This window comes from Hyla sarda, chromosome 11, assembly GCF_029499605.1.
Source record: "Hyla sarda isolate aHylSar1 chromosome 11, aHylSar1.hap1, whole genome shotgun sequence".
NCBI lineage: Eukaryota > Metazoa > Chordata > Amphibia > Anura > Hylidae > Hyla > Hyla sarda.
Window position 1 is genome coordinate 101,212,675 of NC_079199.1, and position 27,500 is coordinate 101,240,174.

Here is a 27,500-nt window from a genome sequence, read left to right on the forward strand (position 1 = left end):
AAATGACTTCTATAAAAAAAAAAAATCTTAATCCTTCCAGTACTTATTAGCTGCTGAATACTACAGAGGAAATTCTTTTCTTTTTGAAATACAGAGCTCTCTGCTGACATCATGAGCACAGTGCTCTCTGCTGACATCTCTGTCCATTTTAGGAACTGCCCAGAGCAGCATATGTTTGCTATGGGGATTTTCTCCCACTCTGGACAGTTCTTAAAATGGACAGAGATGTCAGCAGAGAGCACTGTGTTCGTGATGTCAGCAGAGAGCTCTGTGTTCCAAAAAGAAAATAATTTTCTCTGTAGTATTCAGCAGCTAATAAGTACTGGAAGGATTAAGATTTTTTTTAATAGATGTCATTTACAAATCTGCTTAACTTTCTGGCACCAGTTGATTGAAATAAAAAAAGTTTTCCACCGGAGTACCCCTTTAAAGGTGTACTCTGCCCCTAGACATCTTATCCCTATCCAAAGGATAGGGAATAAGATGTCTGATCGTAGGGGTCCCGCCGCTGGGGGTCCCCGCGATCTCCCTGCTGCACCCGGCATTCCTTTAGAGCAGTGGTCTTCAACCTGCGGACCTCCAAATGTTGCAAAACTACAACTCCCAGCATGCCCGGACAGCCGTTGGCTGTCCGGGCATGCTGGGAATTGTAGTTTTGCAACATCTGGAGGTCCGCAGGTTGTGAAGACCACTGCGTTAGAGCATCGGGTGCAGCGCCGAAGGCTCGTGATGTCACAGCCGTGCCCTGCTCGTGATGTCACGGCCACGCCCCCTCAATGCAAGTCTATGGGAGGGGGCATGACCACGCCCCCTCTCATAGACTTGCATTGAGAGGGCATGGCGTCACGAGCCTCCTCCCCGCATCGCCAGTCATCCGGCACGGATGTTTGGGGTGCCGCAGCCGAGATCGTGGGGGTCCCTTTGGATAGGGGATAAGATGTCTAGGGGCGGAGTACCCCTTTAACAGACAGTATCGCACATAAAAAGATTAGATACAACGGCTCAGCAGATATCATATTGGATTGGCTTAAAAAAAAACACCATTTTAGCAGACAGTATCACATATGATAGGCTTAGATACACTAGCGCTGCATATCCAATGTGATAGAACGTAGTGCCGCCTGTGGTTGTCTGAGGCTGTAGGACAGAAACCACAGAAAAAAATGTTTTTATCGTAAAGCGCAAAAAAAAAAAAAAAAGAAAAAAAGGCGAATTGTATAAGAGGCTCTTGAAAGCAGCTGCTGGTGATGAGCCATTGAGGGTCCTGTGAATACAGCTGATTATAAAACAAAGGTGACATCAGTCAGGCGTTGTGTGGGACAACCGCAGGAAGCTATTCAACGTCAAGCCAAAAGCTAGAGCAATTCTGAGCCGTACACAATGAGTTCCGGGCAAACACACTCCCCGCCTCCCCGGCGCACTTCTGAAGGAGCTCTGCTCAAGTTATTATGGCAAGATTGTTCCTGACTAAGACAGATTCGTCATTTTTATGGCCTCGTCTGCAGCTGAGTCACAGAAAATCCTCAAAACATCCATACGGAGCACACATAAAGGGAAACTCTAGATTTCTAAAAATCCAGAGATTTAAAGGGGTACTCCACCCCTAGACATCTTAGGGGATGAGATGTCTGATTGCAGGGGGGGAACCGCCACTGGGGATCCCCCGCGATCTCGGCTACAGCACCCCAGACATCTGGTGCACGGAGCGAACTTTGCTCCGTGCCGGATGACTGGCAATGTGGGGCGGAGGCTCGTGATGTCACGGCCGCGCCCCATAGAAGTCATGTGAAGTCATGGCCATGCCCCCTCAATGTAAGTCTATGGGAGGGGGCGTGACAACTGTCACGCCCCCTCCCATAGACTTGCATTGAGGGGGTGTGGCCATGATGTCACGAGCGGTGAGCGGCCGTGACGTCACGGGCCTCCGGCGCTGCACCCGATGCTCTAAACAAATGCCAGGTGCAGCAGGGAGATTGCGGGGGTCCCCAGTAGCGGGACCTCCACGATCAGACATCTCATCCTCTGTCCTTTGGATATGGGATAGGATGTCTAGGGACGGAGTACCCCTCTAACCAAAAAGTAGTTCAGCTTCTGGGTCTTGGCTCGGACACCCAAACAGCAGGCAGTATGAAACAGGTGTAGGTTGCAGGGTCTTAGAACACTAAGGGGAGATTTATCAAAACCTGTCCAGAGGAAAAGTTGCCCAGTTGCCCATAGCAACCAATCAGATCGCTTCTTTCATTTTTAACAAGGTCTCTGCAAAATTAAAGAAGCCATCTGATTGGTTGCTATGGGCAACTTTCCCTTTGCACAGGTTTTGATAAATCTCCCCCTAGGACTTGCTCTGAAATACTCGGTTTGACTGCCTTGGAGGGTGGTCGGGGTGCTTGGATAGGGCTGTCCGAACATACCGCCTGTGAGTTGCTGAACTGAACGGTGCGGAGGTGCCTCGAAGCTCAGAATCTAAGATGGCACTCTCTCCCTGTGCTGGCGTTTGCCCCCTCTGCAAATACTGGCAAGTGTTTGGCAGAGGAAGCTGTGCCAGGACAGGGAGGGAGTGCCATCTTGGATTCTGAGCTTCTGCACACCTCCATACCGCCCTGTTCAGCTCTGGTGGCTCAGTTCAGACAGCCCTTCCCACTTCCCAGGCACCCTGACCACTCTACAAGGTAGTCCGCCCAAGGGTTTCGGAGCGGCTACATGCGCGCAGACCTCACTGACCTTTGTGGTGGACAGTATTCTGCCCACAAGCCTTGACTTTGACACAAATGGCCTAGTGGCATTGTTCAGGTATGGCCGCATTGAACCACTGTAAGGGCCAATATGGACTAAAATGTGTATGCTTGTGTCTGAGAAATGATAGTTCACCAAACATCATCCACTTCGTGATTGTTCAACCATCAACCGTGTTAGACCATCTGTAGCGCCTGGAGGACAGAAGAGGCCATCCTTGGGGAGCCAATATGGTTGATATTAGTAGTCAGGCAGCTACTTCCTGTTACATAAACCTAAAGCAGAAAGTACAAAAAAGCAGAGGTCTACAGATCCCCGGCACTGGTCCCGGTGAATATAATCCTATCGGACAAGTCGGAGTGTGCAGAGAGGGGGGGTCTATCGGTACTGGTAGTGCTACACGTGTGAATACAAGTTCAAACAACATCAACAGGTATAAAGAAGCAAGTCCGGAGCACTCACCAGGTAAACTTGATAGAAGAATCTTTATTTCAATGCGATACAAACAGATAAAAATCTGATGCAGTGTGGAGCGGAGGCAGTAGCATGCACCGGGTGGGCCCAGTGCATGCTACAGCCTCCGCTCCCCACTGCATCAGATTTTTATCTATTTGTATCGCATTGAAATAAAAAATCTATCAAGTTTACTTGGTGAGTGCTCTGGCCTTGCTTCTTTATACCTGTTGATGTTGTTGGAACTTGTATTCACACGTGTAGCACTACCAGTACCGATAGACCCTCCCTCTCTGCACACTCCGACCAGGTAAACTTGATAGAAGAATCTTTATTTCAATGCGATACAAACAGATAAAAATCTGATGCAGTGGGGAGCGGAGGCAGTAGCATGCACCAGGCGGGCCCGGTGCACGCTACTGCCTCCGCTCCCCACTGCATTAGATTTTTATCTGTTTGTATCGCATTGAAATAAAAAATCTATTAAGTTTACGTGGTGAGTGCTCCGGACTTCCTTCTTTATACCTGCTAAAGCAGGAAGTCTGCCTGTGATTGTCAAAGAAAAAGACGGTACATAGTTACCGAATGATGTAAACGACCTCAATCCGTATCTAGTTTAAGATGTCATGGTAGAATTCACCTTAATTGCTCTTTCCCTGACCCCTGTCAGAGTTCCATGATGGCTTGCGTAGCCTTCAAGCAGCGAAAGGGTTGTCGGCAGGGCAAAAAATCCTTCCACTTATCCATCCAAACATTGAGCCGCTGCCGGGAAAGCTTACCGAAACGCTACGAAAACAGCGCAGTGGAGGGCTGGCAGCTTCTATTGTGGAAGGTACTTTAAGGAGAGATTTGCACAATGTGGTAATCACCTGTTACAATTACATAATTCATATCCTCAACCTCCTGGAGGAGAAAGGAACGGTGAGGAAAAACAAGATAAATGCAGACTCGGAGGTGTGCGCCGCCTGTTTGATTTATGTGCGGGAAGGGGAGCCATAGCCAAGCGGGAAGTGGTATGGCATGCCGATAAGACGGTGGGAATACCTGGGGGCTTTATGACAGAGACGTACCATCTTGGAATGAGAAGCCAACATGGAGCACGTAGGAAGCCATTGCAAGCATTCCCAGAGTATGGTTAAAGGGGTACTACGCTGGTCAGTGTTTGGAACAAACTGTTCCGAACGCTGGAGCTGGTGCCGGGAGCTTGTGACGTCATTGCCCCGCCCCATCATGATGTCACGTCCCGCCCCCTCAATGCAAGTCTATGGGAGGGGGCGTGACATCCGTCACGCCCCCTTCCATAGACTTGCATTGGGAGACGTCATGAGGGGCGGGGCTATTATGTCACAGGCTCCCGGCTCCAGTGTTCGGAACAGTTTATTCCAAAGCAGCGGAGTACCTCTTTAAGGTCATAAATTCATCAATAGTTGGTAGAAGGTCTCAAGGAAGTAATCTTTGGCAAAAATCAAAACACTGAGTTCTCGACACCTATGTATACCACTTTGTGTCAGCTGACACCGGCAGAGGCCAAGTTGGACTTAAAGGGGTACTCCACTGGAAAAAATTTTTCTTAAATCAACTGGTGCCAGAAAGTTAAAACAGATTTGTAAATTACTTCTATTAAAAAAAAATCTTAATCCTTCCAGTAGTCATCAGCTGCCGTATGATGCTCAGGAAGTTCTTTTCTTTTTGAATTTCCATTCTGCCTGACCACAGTGCTCTCTGCTGACACCTCTGTCCATTTTAGGAACTGTCCAGAGTAAGAGCAAATCCCCATAGAAAACCTCTCCTGCTCTGGACAGTTCCTAAAATGGACAGAGGTGTCAGCAGAGAGCGCTGTGGTCAGATAGAAAGGAAATTCAAAAAGAAAATAACTTCCTGTGGATCATAACAGCAGCTGATGAGTACTGGAAGGATTAAGATCTTTTAATAGAAGTAATTTACAAATCTGTTTAACTTTCTGGCACCAGTTGATTTAAAAAAAATGTTTTCCAATGGAGTACCCCTTTAATATGGATCTATCAGTGGTACGTTGGCTCACCACCTATGTTATGGGCTACAAATGAATAGAGACAAAGGGTCTGATTGACATAAGTGGTCCATTTATAGATTCCCTACAAGTCACTGGAGCTTCGGTGGAACCATTAGATCAGGTTGGCCTAGACAAAAAGAAGATTTAAAGGGGTACTCCACTTTAATCAACTGGTTCCAGAAAATTATACATATTTGTAAATAATTTCTATATAATAAGCTAATCCTTCCAGTACTTATCAGCTGCTGTATGCTCCACAGGAAGTTGTTTTCTTTTTGAATTTCCTTTCTGTCTGACCACAGTGCTCTCTACTGACACCTTGGACCATTTAAGAACTGTCCAGAGTAGGAGCAAATCCCCATAGCAAACCTCTCCTCCTCTGGACAGAGGTGTCAGCTGAGAGCACTGTGGTCAGACTGAAAGGAAATTCAAAAAGAAAAGAACTTCCTGTGGAACATACAGCAGCTGATAAGTACTGGAAGGATTAAGATTATTGTAATCAAAGTTATCTACAAATCTATTTTAACTTTCTGGCACCAGTTGGTTTGAAAAAATTGTTCTCCACCGGAGTACCCCTTTAAACACAAAGAAAACAAACTCCATGCAGAGTTTGACATAAACCTAGCACTAATAACTTAGTAGACCTTTGGTCCAGACCTGTAGAGATGTGAGGGTGCTCGTGGGGAATTCCTCTAGCAATGTAAGATCTTCCTATAATAAAGTATTTCTTTTATTTTTTTACTGGAGGATTGGCTTAAAGGGGTACTCCGACCCCAAGGCATCTTATCCCCTATCCAAACGTAGGAGATAAGATGTCTGATCGCGGGGGTCCCGCCGCTGGGGACCCCTGCAATCTAGCATGCAGCTAGAGAGCCTCCAGCGCTTCCTGCAGTGCTTACAGGTGGGTGCTGCATGCTAGATTGTGGGGGTCCCCCACGCTCACGCACATTCCCCCCAACACACAGAAGCTCTTCCTCATTCATTGAACATCTTGATATTTCCCCGGGAAACCTGTGAAGCAATTCACACAAAACCTGCAAGAACATGGGATTTGCCTGAAGCTTTCTGGGACTGGTAGATCCTTATTAATTCCACCTTCAGGGTTTACGTGGTGAAGCCCCTTGTCTTGTAGAGGGACATGGGGGGATTTAGTTTGATTAGGTTCCCACATTGCTATAGAGTACAGTTCCTCCATGCGCAGCGCTGTGTATTACACATAGATATATCCTGAATCTGCTGACACTTGGCACAAGATACAACAAGAATGTGTATCTGTTTACTGCACCCAAAGGAGGCATCGAGAGGTAAATAAAGTCCTAGGATCAGTCACAGAAGTCCGATGGACATGAATTATTCAGCAACTGTTATAATCATCATTGCAACTTAAGGCCTCGTTCACACAACAGAAATTCTATTGCATTCTATTGTTCTCAATGGAATTCTGCTGCCTTCTATGTACAAGAATATCACTACTATAATGCTGTCCTATATACAAGAATATAACTACTATAATACTGCTCCTATATACAAGAATATAACTACTATAATGTTGTCCTATATACAAGAATATATCTACTATAATACTGCTCCTATATACAGGAATATAACTACTATAATACTGCCTTCTATGTACAAGAATATAACTACTATAATACTACCTTCTATGTACAAGAATATAACTACTATAATACTGCTCCTATATACAAGAATATAACTACTATAATACTGTCCCCTATACACAGGAATATAACTACTATAATACTGCTCCTATATACAAGAATATATCTACTATAATACTGCTCCTATATACAAGAATATAACTACTATAATACTGCTCCTATATACAAGAATATAACTACTATAATACTGCTACTATATACAAGAATATAACTACTATAATACTGCCTCCTATATACAAGAATATAACTACTATAATACTGCTCCTATATACAAGAATATAACTACTATAATACTGTTCCTATATACAAGAATATAACTACTATAATACTGCTCCTATATACAGGAATATAACTACTATAATACTGCTCCTATATACAAGAATATAACTACTATAATACTGCTACTATATACAAGAATATAACTACTATAATACTGCCTCCTATATACAAGAATATAACTACTATAATACTGCTCCTGTATACAAGAATATAACTACTATAATACTACCTTCTATGTACAAGAATATCACTACTATAATACTGTCCTATATACAAGACTATAACTACTATAATACTGCTCCTATGTACAAGAATATAACTACTATAATACTGCTCCTATATACAAGAATATAACTACTATAATACTACCTTCTATGTACAAGAATATCACTACTATAATACTGCTCCTATATACAAGAATATAACTACTATAATACTGCCTCCTATATACAAGAATATAACTACTATAATACTGCTCCTTTATACAAGAATATAACTACTATAATACTGCTCCTATATACAAGAATATAATTACTATAATACTGCTCCTATATACAAGAATATAACTACTATAATACTGCTCCTATATACAAGAATATAACTACTATAATACTGCCCCCTATATACAAGTATGTAACTACTATAATACTGCTCCTATATACAGGAATATAACTACTATAATACTGCATCCTATATACAAGAATATAACTACTATAATACTGCTCCTATATACAGGAATATAACTACTATAATACTGCTCCTGTATACAAGAATATAACTACTATAATACTGCTCCTATATACAAGAATATAACTACTATAATACTGCTCCTATATACAAGAATATAACTACTATAATACTGCTCCTATATACAAGAATATAACTACTATAATACTGTTCCTATATACAAGAATATAACTACTATAATACTGCCCCCTATATACAAGTATATAACTACTATAATACTCCTCCTAAATACAAGAATATACCTACTATAATACTGCTCCTATATACAAAAATATAACTACTATAATACTGCTCCTATATACAAGAATATACCTACTATAATACTGCCTCCTATATACAAGAATATATCTACTATAATACTGCTCCTATATATAAGAATATAACTACTATAATACTGCTCCTATATACAAGAATATACCTACTATAATACTGCCCCCTATGTACAAGAATAGTTTTAGCCCACACAGTGCACTGTTGCTGTTTGTTTGCTCTTACTAATCTACAATATTGAAAAAGTACCAATAATTCTTCCTTGCCGGGAGTAATATCTGCCCTTCTTCCCTCATTCCCTCAGTGCCAACCTTTAACAACTTTATGGGCGTCTATAATTACGTTGCCATTCAGTTCTGCTCTGTGCTCTCCAAACCTCTGCAACATTAACAATCCCCTTAATATGGCTCCTGAACCACAGGCCAGCGCTAAGCCTCAGAGCACATTAAGGTTTACGTGAAGACAAAGGCCTTAAGGAATTCAGAGTCCGCCTCAACATCCCATCTTCTGCCAAACATCTACCCCTCACACCACTCTCCAAGGTGGGATCACATGACAAGACCCAGGAATTAATTTACCCTACCAAAGATTAATACTGCAAATATGTTTCTGATGTGTCTCAAAATATTTCTAAAAGTCTCTTTGGGCAATATTCCATTGCTACTATATTACAGCTCCTATATACAAGAATATAACTACTATAATACTGCCTCCTATATACAAGAATATAACTACTATAATACTGCTCCTATATACAAGAATATACCTACTATAATACTGCTCCTATATACAAGAATATAACTACTATAATACTGTTCCTATATACAAGAATATAACTACTATAATACTGCCTCCTATATACAAGAATATAACTACTATAATACTGCTCCTATATACAAGAATATAACTACTATAATACTGCCTCCTATATACAAGTATATAACTACTATAATACTGCTCCTATATACAAGAATATAACTACTATAATACTGCCTCCTATATACAAGAATATAACTACTATAATACTGCTCCTATATACAAGAATATAACTACTATAATACTGCTCCTATATACAAGAATATAACTACTATAATACTGCTCCTATATACAAGAATATAACTACTATAATACTGCTCCTATATACAAGAATATAACTACTATAATACTGCTCCTATATACAAGAATATAACTACTATAATACTGCTCCTATATACAAGAATATAACTACTATAATACTGCTCCTATATACAAGAATATAACTACTATAATACTGCTCCTATATACAAGGATATAACTACTATAATACTGCTCCTATATACAAGAATATAACTACTATAATACTGCCCCCTATATACAAGAATATAACTACTATAATCTCTCTCTCTTGCTCACTCTCTTTCTCTCATATCTTTCAATTTATCTTCATAAATACAGTAATAAATACAGTAACAATATTCTAAAAATATTAATATTCAATTTTCATGGACCTCATGGGAGGAGTTATCCCAGTAGACATCTACATACTCATGGGCGGGGCTGGGAAAATCTCATATCAGTAATTATGGCAATTTTACCAAAGGTAGATGAAAGATGAGTTGTCCACCAAGATAACTACCTACAGATTCAGTTGGGGGACCCCAGCACCCTCTCTCCCCAGTGTTGATCAGCTGAGCAGATTGCAAAAGGTGATGTCATCTATGTGGTGATGTCATCGTTCTCAACTTGGGGGGGGATTGGAGAACAATTACTTTATACTAAAGGCTTCCCGATTCACCGACTGGTCCTCTTGTCTGTAAATCGTTTCGCCTTTGTTATTTCGGTAGCAGAACCTCATAGCCTCGCTCTCTCGCACGCGCGCTCTCTCTCTCTCTGCGGCTCAGTGAAGCGTGGATGGGGTTAGTCACTTATTATTCTGCGCTCTCCTCCTGTGATTACCTCCTGTATTATTCTCATCCTCCCTTCTATCATATCAGACCTCCAGGATAAACATTTCAATATTCTGTAGCTCGGTCACACGGAGGGGAGCGCAAGATGGAGCAAAAATAAATATAAAAAAAATAAGGTAAAAAAATAAAATAAATGAAATAAAAAAAAAAAAGACTTCATGTTTTCTGCATGTTTTCTGCTGGGAACCAGGAGGAAATAAGGTTGTTTATGCAGGTGCTTTGCTACACAGCGGCACTCAACATAAGAAAACCGGAATTGTATGGAGAGAGACAAACTGCGCTGTGACCCGCTGAGCTGAAAGAGAAGAGGGGCACCGGGCTGGCGTCCGTCTTATATACTTTAATCATTCATATGAGGTTTGTGTTACACTAAAACAGTGGCCTCCAAAGGGTGGCTCCTTCAGATGTTGCAAAACTACAACTCCCGGCATGCCATTGGCTGTCCGGGCATGCTGGGAGTTGTAGTTTTGCAACATCTGAAGGGCCGCAGTTTGGTGGCCACAGCCTAAACTAGTAGGTTTTGAGGGGGTTCGGTTGTTCTCCAGGGGCTTGGACATTTGTTGTTCTACATGAGTCAGGCCTACTTTTGGTTCTTCATATCCTATTTGGTTGCCCCTTATTCCTATAGGCCTACTTTGCCCTTATGGGAAAGGCAAGTCTACCACAAAGTACATGAGATGCAAGGAAGACTTTTGGCAAGATTTTTGGCTCTTCTTAACTCAATTGGTAGTGGGTTTCGTACTGGTGAGAGTGTCACACAAAAGCATTCAAGAATGTGATCTATTACATGGCCTTCCTTAAAAAAGAAGGTCCCCCCAACAATCCAGTATTTCTTTAACCTCTGGGTTAGAAGGCTACTAGGTCCAGGACCCATGGCCACTCTTCATCTTAGGTGAGGGAGGGCCCGACTTGCACCCCAGGGCCCCCAAGGAGCCCAGGACAAGCTAATAGGTCCAAGACCCATGGCCACTCTTCAACGAAGGTGAGGGAGGGTCCAACTTGCACTCCGGGTCCACCAAAGAGCCCAGGACAACTGGTTGCCTCACAGAAAGGGTTGCAAAAAGGCAAGGAAGCTGATTACCACACATACCTCTCCTAGACCTCATAGCCGGATATCTCTTCCCTCCCCATTGTGAGAGTGGTTATAGGACAGATTTTAACTATACAGTCCATTGGGACAGTCATCAGTAGAGTGCATTGTTGAACCCATCAGGGTTTATTGATTGACGACATCCACCAGGGAGAAGACGTTCTCCTTCAGGGTCACCAAGGAACACATGCCATCTGACCAAATCCCCAACAAGTTGACCAAGGGAGGAGGGCCCAACTTGCTCCTGGCTTCCACCCCTGTGTCTGCCAAGGAGCCCAGGACAACTAGTTGTCTACCAAAAGGGGTTCCAAAAAGGTAAGGAACCCCCTAGACCTCCAGACAGGACATCTCCTCCCTCCCCTTATGAGAGTGATTATAGGACAGATTCTAACTATACAGTCCATTGTGACAGTCATCAATAGAGTCCATTGATGAACCCATCAGGTTTTATTGATTGACAACTTCCACCAGGGAGAAGACGTTCTCCTTCAGGGTCACCAAGGAACGCATGCCATCTGACCAAATCCTCAACAAGTTGACCCAGGTAGGAGGGCCCAACTTGTTCCTGGCTTCCACCCCTCTGTGAGCCAAGGAGCCCAGGACAACTGTTTGTCTACCAAAAGGGGTTGCAGGGAGATAAGGAACCTGATGGCCACATACTTCTTCTTGACCCCCAGGCAGGACATCTCCTCCTGTCCTGTCATGACGTGATGTGGGGGGTGTTATAAACAGATTCTAACTATACAGTTAATTGTGACAGTCATCAATAAGTCCATTGATGAATCCATCAGGCTTTATTGATTGACGTTATGCACCAGGGAGAAGACATTCTCCTTCTGGGCCACCAAGGAATGCATGCCATCTGACCAAATCCCCAACAAGTTGACCCAGGTCCACGAAGTGAAGAAACTCCTGAATGATTTTGCTACGTACTTACCAAGACATGGACATTATTCATTGTTTATTAAGGAGTGGGCGCCATAAGGTTATTTGGAGTGACACTATACTAATGGGTCATTGAGTAGTGGATGTGGCCAACATAATTACCAATATTCTGGTTGATTCTTTTTCCCCTTGAAGAGACTGCCGGCTGATGTAAGCAGTTTTACACGACAGGCAATGTCTTCTGAAGGAATCAAACTGTTTCTCTAGAACCCCAAGGTTTATCAGATTATCAGACAGAATCTCGTCCAGAAGGAAGAGACATCAATGACCAATAAATCAAAGTGCTCGGAGTGAGCACATTGGTTCAATGGGAAGTAGGTTTCTTAAAGGGGTACTCCCCCCCAGACATCGGGTGTAGTGCCGGAGGCTCGCGACATCATGACCGCGCCTCGCTCGTGACGTCATGGCCACGCCCTCTCAATGCAGTCATGCCCCCTCCCATAGACTTGCATTGAGGGGGCATGGCCATGATGTCACTAGCGAGGCATGGCTGTGACGTCACGAGCCTCCGCCCCGCATCACCAGTCATCCAGCACAGAGCGAAGTTCGCACCATGCTTCAGATGTCTGGGGTGCGAAAGCTGAGATAGCGGGACCCCTGCGATCAGACATCTTATCCCCTATCCTTTGGATAGGGTATAAGATGTCTAGGGGCAGAATACCCCCTTGACACAGTAGAACCAAATGTTGGTTGCCATCCCCTCAGTGACCAATGACTGGATACTCAAGGCCAGTTTATCCCTAGCCTAACCATACCCATTAGATATCGATTGGCTGAACCCACCAATTTTAGCTGGACTGGCCAACCATCTAATGACGTCTATGGTGGCCTCTACGACTCTACCCCAATAGATGGGGCATGTTGGATTTAAACTGACCAGTTCTGTTGTTGTTGGGGAGCATTTGGCAGCTACTTCCTACCCTCCTCATGTTGAGTGGTCAAGTAAAGTGTATGCGCGGGGGGATCGGGAAGATAGCTGTTGGCCAAACAAATGGCCGACAGCTGTCTTATATGTATGGCCAGTTTACGACACCAAGAGTTCAGAAATGTAAATTCTATCCTACAGGGTTTCGATACCCCAAGGGTGATCACAGACATGGTAAATCATGGACTATATGGCCCATGATACATTGACAAGGAACCGGATTTATCAACCACACAGGGTCTCCCGAGACCAGTAGGAGATTTGTTTTTAGGGCATGTTCAAAGCATTTTGGGAGGATGGTGAATTATCCATCTTGGGGAGATCTGCCTGAAGATGGACGGTCTAGTAATGTCCACCACTGACGTCAACGCGTAGAACTAGAGGTCATATGATACAATGAGTGCAACCACCCTAAAGAGGGAGGAGTCAGCGTATTTATCATAGAATATTTCTCTCTTATTTCACAAACCCTTTAAAGGGGTACTCCACCGAAAAACATCTTATCCCTTATCCAAAGGATAGGGCATAAGATGTCTGATCGCCGAGGTCCCACCGGTGCGGCAGCCTAGTCAACCGTGCATGGAGTGAACTTCGCTCTGTGCCGGATGACTGGCGACTACAGCCGCTACCCCCCCTCCATTCATGGGCCCCCCTCCATTCATGTCTATGGGAGGAGGCTTGACGGCTACGTAGTAGCCGTCATGCCTCCTCCCATAGACATGAATGGAGGGGGCGTGTCGTGACGTCACAAACACGGAAGCTCCAAGCTTCCATGTTTCGTCCGCCGCCGCTGCCAGCCCGGAGATCGCTGGGGTCCCCCGTGATCAAACATCTTATCCCCTATACTTTGGATAGGGGATAAGATGTATTTCGGCGGAGTACCCCTTTAAGCGTCTGGCCCAGAACTCCAGATCACCCAAATTTCATTCGCCGAGTAATTTAATTCCACTTGGAGAAGCTCTTAGTTCCACCGGGATTAGACGCGGCACAAGAGAAACCTATAGGGAGCGTGGCAATGCCGAGCGCGAGCGTTACAGAGCCCGTTGTGTGGAAAATGAGAAAGCAAGAAGGTGACACAACAGCATAAAATACTGTATACACAACTGCTGGCTTAAAGGGAACCTCCACCAGGATTAAAAAAGCACTCTATTATTACGAAGAAAAGGCTATTAGTCGTGAATAATGGAGAGGTTCTTGTGTATGCCTTGTGCTTACCTGTTTTAGCTGGCATGGGGTTTACAGCCATACTGATCCAAAACAGAAATGATTTCCAGAAGCTTAAACTGTTGAGACTCACAAGTGGGTTGGTGTCAGTTCACATTATGTGCAGTTTTGATACTTTTTTTTGTATTTAAAGTTCATTAGTAGAGAAATATTTTCCCATGAGGGGAAAGTGTTTGACCTTTAACCACAACTGAATTGTTTTATTTAGATTTTAAGTCTTCAGGCTGTGTTCACATGTCGCACTGTTACTGCACTTTGTAGATATTTTATTCATGGTAAAAACAGATAAAACCTGCCAAAAATGCAATGTGTGAATACAGTCTCAGGGGAGGTGTATATTATATTTCCTGATCTAATAGAGGTAGCAGCAGCTGTATACAGATAGAGCCGGAGGAGAGGTGTAGAACTACTATATATATCCTGATCCCATAGAGATAGCAGCAGTATACAGATAGAGCTGTAGGGGAGGTATATAACCATTATATATCCAGATCTCATAGAGATAGCAGCAGTATACAGATGGAGCTCAAGGGGGTGGTGTATAACTACTATATATCCTGATCCCATAGACATAGCAGCAGTATAGAGATAGAGTTGGAGGGGAGGTGTATATCTAATATATATTATGACGGCATTGACATAGCAGCAGCAGTATACAGATAGAGCTGGAGGGTGGAAGTGTATAACTACTATATATCCTGATCTCATAGAGATAGCAGCAGTATACAGAAAGAGCTGAAGGGGAGGTGTATAACTACTATATATCCTGATCCCATAGAGATAGCAGCAGTATACAGATAGAGCTGGAGGGGAGGTGTATAACTACTATATATCCTGATCTCATAGAGATAGCAGCAGTATACATATAGAGCTGAAGGGGAGGTGTATAACTACTATATATCCTGATCCCATAGAAATAGCAGAGGCAGTATACAGATAGAGCTGGAGGGGAGTTGTAAAACTACTATATATCCTGATCCCATAGAGATAGCAGCAGTATACAGATAGAGCTGGAGGATGGAATTGTATAACTACTATATATCCTGATCCCATAGAGATAGCTGCAGTATACAGATAGAGCTGGAGGGGAGGTGTAAAATTACTATATATACTAATTCTATAGAGATAGCAGCAGTATACAGATAGAGCTCAAGGGGAGGTGTATATTTAATATATATTCTGATGCCATATACATAGCAGCAGTACAGAGATAGAGTTGGAGGGAAGTTGTATATCTAATATATATTATGATGCCATTGACATAGCAGCAGCAGTATACAGATAGAGCTGGAGGATGGAAGTGTATAACTACTATATATCCTGATCTCATAGAGATAGCAGCAGTATACAGATAGAGCTGGAGGGGAGTTGTAAAACTACTATATATATATTATACATACACACACTGATTCTATAGAGCTGGAGGGGAGAGGTATAACTACTACATATCCTGATTCCATAGAAATAGCAGCGGCAGTATACAGATAGAGCTGGAGGGGAGTTGTAAAACTACTATATATATTATACATACACACACACTGATTCTATAGAGCTGGAGGGGAGAGGTATAAATATTTATCCTGATTCCATAGAGATAGAGCTGGAGGTGAGGTGTATTACTACTATATATCCTGATCCCATAGAGATAGCTGCAGTATACAGATAGAGCTGGAGGATGGAATTGTATAACTACTATATATCCTGATCCCATAGAAATAGCAGCAGCAGTATACAGATAGAGCTGGAGGTGAGGGGTATTACTACTATATATATCCTGATCCCATAGAAATAGCAGCAGCAGTATACAGATAGAGCTGGAGGTGAGGGGTATTACTACTATATATCCTGATCCCATAGAAATAGCAGCAGAAGTATACAGGAGGTGTAAAACTACTACTGTATATATCCTGATTCCATAGAGATAGCAGCAGTATACAGATAGAGCTGAAGGGGGAGGTGTATAACTACTATATATACATATATACAGTTGTGGAACTACAAGTATCAGTATACCGGACAGGCTTTTTAGGGCTGCACTCTCCTTCCAGAGGTTTGATGTCGATTTCCTTTGAGAAAAGTTTTCTGTGACTTTGTGAGTAGTCGGTGTGCGGTGTAATGAGAGGAGGCGGGACGTTCAGAGTATTCTGCAGTCGGTCCCCCAGGATTTCTATCCTCTCAGGATCCTCCTCAGATGTGTCGCACCGCTTTAAATAAAAGAAAAAACAGCGCCTCCACCCCTCCTCCTCCTCTTAGGCCCATCACATTAACCCTTCATAGACAATGTCACATTAATCCAGTGTTTTCCAACCAGGTTGTCTCCAGCTGTTGCAAAACTACAACTCCCAGCATGCCCGGACAGCCAACGGCTGTCCGGGCATGCTGGGAGTTGTAGTCTAGCAACAGCCGGAGGCGCCCTGGTTTGGAAAAACTGCATTAACCCTTTATAGACCATGGATATCGCACTGTATCTATGTCCCATAACCCCACATTCCCTCCCGGGGTACATGACTCAGTTACAGCGGCATTCAGCACAGTCATTAAGAAGGAGTAAATCATTCTTTATAGTAAAGACCCCCAACCCCCAACAGTAGAGACCCCCAACCTAGAGCTCTGCTGTTACCCCAGCCTACTGCATCACTGCCCTGCAGGGGGCCCTGTCTACTCCCATCATCTGCACACGTCCCCAGGGCACAAGGGGTTAATATTTAAAGGACCCAACTACATAGAATACTCCAACTAAGTACACAGTATTGCACAGCTTTACAATGGATAGGCTTAGATACAACGGTACAGTAGTCAGTATCACATATCACTGGCTTAGATACGCCAGCTCTGCAGACAATGTCACTCGTTACAGGCTTCCATACATTAACTTAGTACACAGTATTGTAAATGAGGCTTAGATACACTAGTTAAGTAGGGAGTATCACATATCACTGGCTTAGATACGCCACATCTGCAGACAATGTCACCCGTTAGGGTCTTCTATATACCAACTCAGTACACAGTATTATAAATGAGGCTTAGATACACTGGCTCAATAGATGTTACCATGAATCATTATCTTAACTGGCTAAACAGGAAGTATCACACATCACAGACTTAGATACACTGGCTATACAGGCAGTATCACACATCACAGGCTTAGATACACTGGCTAAGCAGGCAGTATCACACATCACAGGTTTAGATACACTGGCTAAGCAGGCAGTATCACACATCACAGGCTTAGATACACTGGCTAAGCAGGCAATATCACACATCACAGGCTTAGATACACTGGCTAAACAGAAAGTATTACACATAACAGGCTTAGATAAACTGGCTAAGCAGGCAGTATCACACATCATAGGCTTAGATACACTGGCTAAGCAGGCAGTATCACACATCATAAGCTTCTATACACCAACTACAATACAGTGTTTTCCAACCAGGGTGCCTCCAGCTGTTGCAAAGCTACAAATCCCAGCATGCCCGGACAGCCGTTGGCTGTCCGAGCATGCTGGGATTTGTAGTTTTGCAACAGCTGGAGGCACCCTGGTTGGAAAACACTGCAGTAATATAAATCATAGACTTAGATACACTGGCCTAGCATATGGTACCAAACATTATACGAGTAGATACACAGACTAAACAGGGAGTATCACACGTTATGGGCTTAGATACACCAACTAAGCAAACAGTATTACTTATTATAGGCTTAAATACACCACCCAAGTACACAGTATTACAATTGATAGGCTTAGATATACAGACTCAACTGTTACCACACATAATTGGCTTAGATACACTTTCTATGCAGGCAGTATTACACATTATAGCCTTAGATACAACAGGCAGTGTCTGAGATACACCAACCTATTGCACAGTATTGGAAATGATAAGCTTAGATACCATGGCTCAGCAGAGAATATCACAAATTATTAGTTTAGATACACCAGCTGTGCAGGGAATATCACACCTTGTAGGCTTAGATACACCGACTCAGCAGATAGTGTCAATTCTTATAGGCTTAGATACACAGACTTAGTAAGCAGCATTGTAAACAAGAGTAGATATACTGGGGCAGCAGACAGTGTTACACATTATACGTTTAGATACGCTGACTAAGCAGGCAGTATCACAGCTTATAGGCTTAGATACACCACCTCAGCAGGTGGTGTCACTTATTATACAGTTAGGTACACCTACTTAGTTACAAAATAATTACAAATGAAATGTTTGGATACTCAGCATGCTGTATCCCACATAATAGGCTTAGATACATTAACTTAGTACACACTATAACACTTTATATGTTTATTTACATTAGCACAACAGACAGTATTACAAAAGAATATGGTTAGATACAGTGATCCTGCAAAATGTGTCACATACAAGCTTAGATACACCAGCTCAGCAGACAGTATCACATGACAAGCTCAGATATCTGACACCATATAGCGTTGGTGTCTACAATGATGTTTTGTGCAGGATGTCCGGATGTTTTTGTAGATTTTTTATAACCGTTTTTTCTTTTCTATTTACTTTCCATAGGAAATAATATAAGTCACAGAGGAAAATCCACATTGTGATCACTTCATCTGCATTACTCCCAAAGGAGCCGGGACTTGGCTCAATTCACATACAGCATCAGCAGTGTTACCAGGTTATTTTCTGCTGACATAACAATTGCCTCTTATATACAAGAATATAACTACTATAATACTGCCTCCTATATACAAGAATATAACTACTATAATACTGCTCCTATATACAAGAATATAATTACTATAATACTGCTCCTATATACAAGAATATAACTACTATAATACTGCTCCTATATACAAGAATATAACTACTATAATACTGCTCCTATATACAAGAATCTAACTACTATAATACTGCTCCTATATACAAGAATATAACTACTATACCGTAATACTGCTCCTATATACAAGAATATAACTACTATAATACTGCCCCTATATACAAGAATATAACTACTATAATACTTCTCCTATATACAAGAATATAACTACTATAATACTGCCTCCTATATACAAGAATATAACTACTATAATACTGCTCCTATATACAAGAATATAACTACTATAATACTGCTCCTATATACAAGAATATAACTACTATAATACTGTTCCTATATACAAGAATATAACTACTATAATACTGCTCCTATATACAAGAATATAACTACTATAATACTGCTCCTATATACAAGAATATAACTACTATAATACTGCTCCTATATACAAGAATATAACTACTATAATACTGCTCCTATATACAAGAATATAACTACTATAATACTGCTCCTATATACAAGAATATAACTACTATAATACTGCTCCTATACACAAGAATATAACTACTATAATACTGCCTCCTATATACAAGAATATAACTACTATAATACTGCCTCCTATATACAAGAATATAACTACTATAATACTACTCCTATATACAAGAATATAACTACTATAATACTGCTCCTATATACAAGAATATATCTACTATAATACTACTCCTATATACAAGAATATAACTACTATAATACTGCTCCTATATACAAGAATATAACTGCTATAATACTGCTCCTATATACAAGAATATATCTACTATAATACTGCCTCCTATATACAAGAATATAACTACTATAATACTGCCTCCTATACACAAGAATATAACTACTATAATACTGCCTCCTATATACAAGAATATAACTACTATAATACTGCCTCCTATATACAAGAATATAACTACTATAATACTGCTCCTATATACAAGAATATAATTACTATAATACTGCTCCTATATACAAGAATATAATTACTATAATACTGCTCCTATATACAAGAATAGAACTACTATAATACTGCTCCTATATACAAGAATCTAACTACTATAATACTGCTCCTATATACAAGAATATAACTACTATAATACTGCTCCTATATACAAGAATATAACTGCTATAATACTGCTCCTATATACAAGAATATAACTGCTATAATACTGCTCCTATATACAAGAATATATCTACTATAATACTGCCTCCTATATACAAGAATATAACTACTATAATACTACCTCCTATATACAAGAATATAACTACTATAATACTGCCTTCTATATACAAGAATATAACTACTATAATACTGCTCCTATATACAAGAATATAACTACTATAATACTGCCTCCTATATACAAGAATAGAACTACTATAATACTGCTCCTATATACAAGAATATAACTACTATAATACTGCTCCTATATACAAGAATATAACTGCTATAATACTGCTCCTATGTACAAGAATATAACTGCTATAATACTGCCTCCTATATACAAGAATATAACTAAAATAGATATGAGAGAATGTGAGATAGATATATAGATATATAAATGGATATTTCTGTGTCAGGCAGTAGATGACTGGTTTACACCTCAGATCTCCCTATGATACATTTCTGGTGACATATTTACATTTTTCAGCCTCTGATTGTCCTGGACATTACAATACATCTCTCTGTACAAAACACAAGAAATCAATAGCTATTCCTGCGGCTCCTCTCCCCTCCGCCCGGTTGCTGCCACCTTCTCTGCCACCCGGATCACACTATGGATTTCATTAGACATAATTGCAGCTTTGTACTCAGCCCTGGAGCTGAGGGAATCTTTCATCCTGGTGGCGTAAAGCCGGAGGCATCACCTATGCCAAGCCTCGGTACGTGCGGTTGGTGTATAACTACAAATCCCAGCATCCTCTGCCAGATGCAGGATCTCTACGTTGGCGACTTTATCAGACAGTGACTAAAAGGCTTTGGCAAAACATATAATACCAGCCTGAGCCCTCCAGCCTGCCAGGCGGAAAAGAAGGTTTAATCCTGGTATTGTCGTGTAGATTGTGCGCATCCATGGCCCACAGCTACGGAGTCCACTCATCCCAACCAGAACCCAGGCGGGTTTGTTACAGTGTGTTATACCACATCCCTTACTGGCACCTTGGCATCACTTGTGCCCTAGTGAACTTTTGCTATCAAGTCTTTTACTTTTAGCATCAAAAGAGATTTCAGCTTCCAATACTTTAGTACTGCCTCCTATGTACAATAATATAACTACTATAATACTGCCCCCTATATACAAGAATATAACTACTATAATACTGCCCCCTATATACAAGAATATAACTACTATAATACTGCTCCTATATACAAGAATATAACTACTATAATACTGCTCCTATATACAAGAATATAACTACTATAATACTGCTCCTATATACAAGAATATAACTACTATAATACTGCCCCTATATACAAGAATATAACTACTATAATACTGCCCCTATATACAAGAATATAACTACTATAATACTGCCTCCTATATACAAGAATATAACTACTATAATACTGCCTCCTATATACAAGAATATAACTACTATAATACTGCTCCTATATACAAGAATATAACTACTATAATACTGCTCCTATATACAAGAATATAACTCCTATAATACTGCTCCTATATACAAGAATTTAACTACTATAATACTGCCCCTATATACAAGAATATAACTACTATAATACTGCTCCTATATACAAGAATATAACTACTATAATACTGCTCCTATATACAAGAATATAACTACTATAATACTGCTCCTATATACAAGAATATAACTACTATAATACTGCCCCTATATACAAGAATATAACTACTATAATACTGCCCCTATATACAAGAATATAACTACTATAATACTGCCTCCTATATACAAGAATATAACTGCTATAATACTGCCTCCTATGTACAATAATATAACTACTATAATACTGCCCCCTATATACAAGAATATAACTACTATAATACTGCTCCTATACATTACTACTATAATACTGCTAATTATGCTACTACCTGTAATGCAGTGTTTCCCAAAAGGTGTGCCTCCAGCTGTTGCAAAACTACAACTCCCAGCATGCCCGGACAGCCGAAGGCTGTCCGGGCATGCTGGGAGTTGTAGTTTTGCAACAGCTGGAGGCACGCCTTTTGGGAAACACTGATGTAGGTGTCACAGGTACCAGGGCAGCCTTGTAGCTGAGTTACAGGTTGGTAGCCAACCAGTGGCCAGATCTTCAGTATAATCCAACCCAAACTAAAAGAGTCATGTGAACCTTAGTGAACACTATCCATACTACACAGCCATTGCAGATTGCAAGCTCTTGGGTCAAGTAGTAATAAAAAAAAAAAAACAAGCTTCCATGTTAGGCACAATATAATTATACAGGCAGGATTATCCACCACAATGAACACAATGCAACTGGAAAACTGGATAGTAAGAGGTTCTTTTTTGTCGAGCCGCGCACTGTGTGACCCCCTCCCCCCCCCCCACCCCCCCCTCCCGCCATGGCACAAGCAGCGGCTCAGCACTGATGTTGCAAGAGGCTAAGGAAGCCGCCAGCTGTGTTTGAGGGTGGACACGGAGAATAACGTGGGAGTCTGAGTTTCCCAGAGCCAGCAATGTGGCCTTCTGCACAAGAGGAGAGGACATGGAGAGGAGGCACATCTGGGGGTGGACATGAACCAGTTTGGAAACTTCCCTCTTTGATATTATATTGTGGAATGAAGACTCTCTCGGTGGACACAGAGAATAATGTGAGAGTCTGAGTTTCCCAGAGCCAGCAATGTGGCCTTCTGCAGAAGCGGAGAGGAGGAACATTAGGGGGCGGACATGTACCAGTTTGGAAACTTCCCCCTTTGATATTATATTGTGAAAGGAAGACTCTCTCGGTGGACACGGAGAATGACGTAGAAGTCTGAGTTTACAAGAGCCAGCAATGTGGCCTTCTGCACAAGAGGAGAGGACATGGAGAGGAGGCACATCTGGGGGTGGACATGAACCAGTTTGGAAACTTCCATCTTTGATATTATATTGTTGAAGGAAGACTCTCTCGGTGGACATGGAGAATAACGTGGGAGTCTGAGTTTCCCAGAGCCAGCAATGTGGCCTTCTGCAGAAGTGGAGAGGATATAGAGAGGAGGCACATCTGGGGGTGGACAAGTAGCAGTTTGGAAACTTCCCCCTTTGATATTATATTGTGGAAGGAAGACTGTCTCAGTGGACATGGAGAATAACGTGGGAGTCTGAGTTTTCCAGAGACAGCAATTTGGCCTTCTGCAGAAGTGTAGAGGACATGGAGAGAAGGCCCATCCGGGGGAAGACATGTACCAATTTGGAAACTTCCCCTTTTGATATTATACTGTGGAAGGAAGACTCTCTCGGTGGTTCCTTCCCTTTTCCTCCAATATCACAGTATCTGGGATTCTGGGATTGGACAGAGGGAACTATTCTCTTGTACCGCAACCCCCCCCCCCCCCACAAGTTCTGTATCAACACAGTCTTAGTAATAATTGATATACAGCACCAGCATATTCCACAGCACTTTAGAATTCAGAGGGTACACGTAGGATGAGGATGAACTTCATATAGAGGAGGCACATCTGGGAGCGGATGTGTTCCAGTTTGGAAACTTCCCCCTTTGATATTATATTGAGGAAGGAAGACTCTCTTGGCGCTTCCCTCCCTCTTCCACCACTTCCCGTTACTATCACAGTATCTGGGATTTGGCAAGATGTGGCACACAAGAGTTTTAATCTGGTGCCACCTCAACTTCACAAGGATTATGGTTGGACTGCTTCTGGATCAACACAACCTGAATTGTAATAATCTATATACAGAGCCAACATATTCCACAGCATTTTACCGTTCAGAGAGTACACATGAGAAGAGGTCAAACTTCATAAACTTGTATGGAGAGAAGGCACATCTGGGGGTGAGAGGTGGGGAATGGGCGGACATGTACCAGTTTGGAAACTTCCCCCTTTGATATTATATTGTGGAAGGAAGACTCTCTCAGTGGTTCCCTCCCTCTTCCTCCACTTCCTGTTAATATCACAGTATCTGGGACTGGGCAGAGGGATCTATTCTCTTGCCACCCCAACTTCACAAGGATTATGGTTGGACTTCTTCTGGATCAACACAACCTGAATAATAATCTGTATACAGAGCAAACATATTGCACAGAACCTTACAGTTCAGAGGGTACAAGTAAGAAGAGGCGGTTGATCATGAACTTGTATGGAGAGGAGGCACATCGGGGGGGGGGGGGGGGGGGGGGGGGGTGGACATGTGCCACCCCTTTTGATATTATATTGAGGAAGGAAGACTCTCTCGGCACTTCCCTCCCTCTCCCTCCACTTCCCGTTACTATCAGATCTGTTCTCTTGCCATCCCAACTTCACAAGGATTATGGTGTTACTTTTTCTGGATCAACACAGCCTGAATAGTAATAATAATCTATATACAGGGCCAACATATTCCACAGCACTTTACAGTTCAGAGGTTGAACTTCATGAACTTGTATGGAGAGGAGGCACATCTGGGGGGTGGGGGGGTAGACATGTACCAATTTGGAAACTTCCCCTTTGATATTATATTGAGGAAGGAAGACTCTCTCGGCGCTTCTTTCCCTCTTCCACCACTTCCCGTTACTATCACAGTATCTGGGATTTGGCAAGATGTGGTACACGAAGGTTTTCAACTTCACAAGGATTATGGTTGGACTACTTCTGGATCAACACAACCTGAATAGTAATAAACTATATATAAAGCCAACATATTCCACAGCACTTTACATTTCAGAGGTTGAACTTCATGAACTTGTGTCTTTTTTCCATCCCTGGCATCTCTCCCCCCACCCCCCCACCCCCGGCAGGTGAGGTGTTAATACACTGTGCTGAAAACACAAAACAGCAGCTCTGCGTGGAGTATGAATGAGCTGCAGCAACCAGGGCAAATCCACAATACGCGCAGTCAACTCTTCTTGACGTTACAATGGATGGCGTCCAAGTCCATTCCACACACAATGCCTCTCATCTACTGCAGAGCCTCTTGGGAAGCAGAGCTGTCTGTCATCGCTCAACAAGTAGAGGCGAGATTGACGGCCCCAGTCACATGGGTGCTGCGCCAGCTCCTGGGAATCCCCTCCATCAAGATCCATTCAACAAGTCAAGAAGAGACTGACAGCTCTGCAAGGGGGGATCTGCAACGTGTGGGTGTAGCGTGGCCGAGCGGGCTAAGGCACTGGATTCAGGAGGTTCTGCAGCAGCAGCAGATCCCTTAACCCCCTCCTGATCCATCACTTCATCTACGTATGTCTCTACAGAGATGGCCGTGACATCAGGAGGGTTAACTCTGGTAGTCCTGACTCACTGCACACTCATCCCTCTCCCTATGTCTGCGGTTCTGCCCCCAGCACAACCGGTAAAAACCAAAATGTGCTCGTCTGAGCCCCGCACCGTGAGGAGCCAACCCGGCACTGCGAGGAGCAAACCCAGCACTGGAGGAGCCAACCCGGCACTGCGAGGAGCCAACCCAGCACTGGAGGAGCCAACCCGGCACTGCGAGGAGCCAACCCAGCACTGGAGGAGCCAACCCGGCACTGCGAGGAGCCAACCCAGCACTGCGAGGAGCCAACCCAGCACTGGAGGAGCCAACCCGGCACTGCGAGGAGCCAACCCAGCACTGGAGGAGCCAACCCAGCACTGGAGGAGCCAACCCAGCACTGGAGGAGCCAACCCGGCGCTGGAGGAGCCAACCCGGCACTGGAGGAGCCAACCCGGCACTGGAGGAGCCAACCCGGCACTGCGAGGAGCCAACCCGGCACTGGAGGAGCCAACCCAGCACTGGAGGAGCCAACCCAGCACTGGAGGAGCCAACCCGGCACTGGAGGAGCCAAACCAGCACTGGAGGAGCCAACCCAGCACTGGAGGAGCCAACCCGGCACTGGAGGAGCCAACCCAGCACTGGAGGAGCCATGGAGCCCCCCCTCCCCGGAGCCAGAGGCGAGGGAACAAGTGACACATCTGTTTCTTCTACAATCCTTGTCTCTCGATTCAGAGCTCCCGGAGAGTATACGGTCTATACGACACAGTTCACATACATGCTGCTTTCTTCTATCATCTCTTGTATTGTATCAGGGGCTATGAGACTATGGAGGAGGGGGATGATTCACCCCTGACTATAGCGGCACCCCTTGACTATTGGGGTACCATCATCCCTTTTGGACCATAGAGATTCCTAGCATTCATTTTTTACTAATAGGGTACCTACCATATATAGCACGGTTTACAGCGATCTAATGGGGTACCTAGTACATCTTCCTGACTATTGGGGTACCTACCACATATTGCACTATTTACAGTGCTCTATTAGGGTACCACCATTCCCTTTATTCGTAGGGGTACCTAACATTAACCCTTGACTAATGGAGTACCTACCACCTATATATAGCACTATATCATTTTTTGGGGTTACTACCATTCCTTTTGGACCATAGGGGTACCAACAACCATTAACCCTTGACTAATAGTACCTACCATACATAGCACTAGTTACAACAATCTAATATTCATTCAAGACTAAAGGGTGTCTTATATTCTTCTTGGACTATGGGGGTACTTACTGCTCATCGTAATCATGGGGGTACCTAATGTTCTGTCTGGATTATAGGGGTTGCTGACATTTACCTCTGAATAGGGGGGCAGCTAGGAACCCCCCCCCCCCTGGACATAGCCTATAAGGGGTCCTGACTGTTCCCCCTGTGGGTACCTAATATTCTCCCCAGATGTTTGCATCTCCCCCTGTACTATAAGAAGGACAATTGTAGAAGAAGAAAGGGGTTGGGGGTCTTACCTTGGGAAAGTGTGTTGGGCAGCGTAAATATCCATACGAAAAGAACAAGCATGCTCTCTCCCTGGTCTCCCGGAGTTAAATGACAATGGGAAGGAATTCTCTATCCAAGTGGTTGTTCCTAAGAAAACATATCCCAGACAAAGGGCTGATGTGTGAGCGCAGCTCCGGGGGAGACGGTGTCCACAGAGGATCCACTCCTGACTTCTCTCCTCTCTTCTCTTTCCCTCTTCTCTTCTCTCAGGCACAAAAAAAAGTCTTGGAATGAGAGGATGGATCCAGTAGGGGAATGAACCATTCCACGGGCAGGAGGGGGAGGGAAGGGAACATACTTTCCTAAACTCTCTGTCTCTGGCACATTTTTTTCTTTCTCTCCCTGCACCAGAAAAACAAACTCACATTAAAAAAAAGAAAAAAAAAGAAGAA

At 42.8% G+C, this 27,500-nt stretch overlaps 1 protein-coding gene across 2 annotated transcripts in view; it reads right to left on the minus strand.

The window, feature by feature from the left end:
* KIRREL1 (kirre like nephrin family adhesion molecule 1) overlaps positions 1–27,500 on the minus strand; it is a 330,948-nt gene that overhangs the window by 223,630 nt on the left and 79,818 nt on the right. The window contains exon 2 of one of the 2 annotated variants that reach the window (XM_056545964.1): positions 27,078–27,450. In XM_056545964.1, the coding sequence (XP_056401939.1) occupies positions 27,078–27,129 (52 nt within the window). In that variant the 5' untranslated portion in view covers positions 27,130–27,450. Of the gene's footprint in view, positions 1–27,077; positions 27,457–27,500 lie in introns of those variants that run through there. The other variant, XM_056545965.1, reaches the window with a different exon arrangement.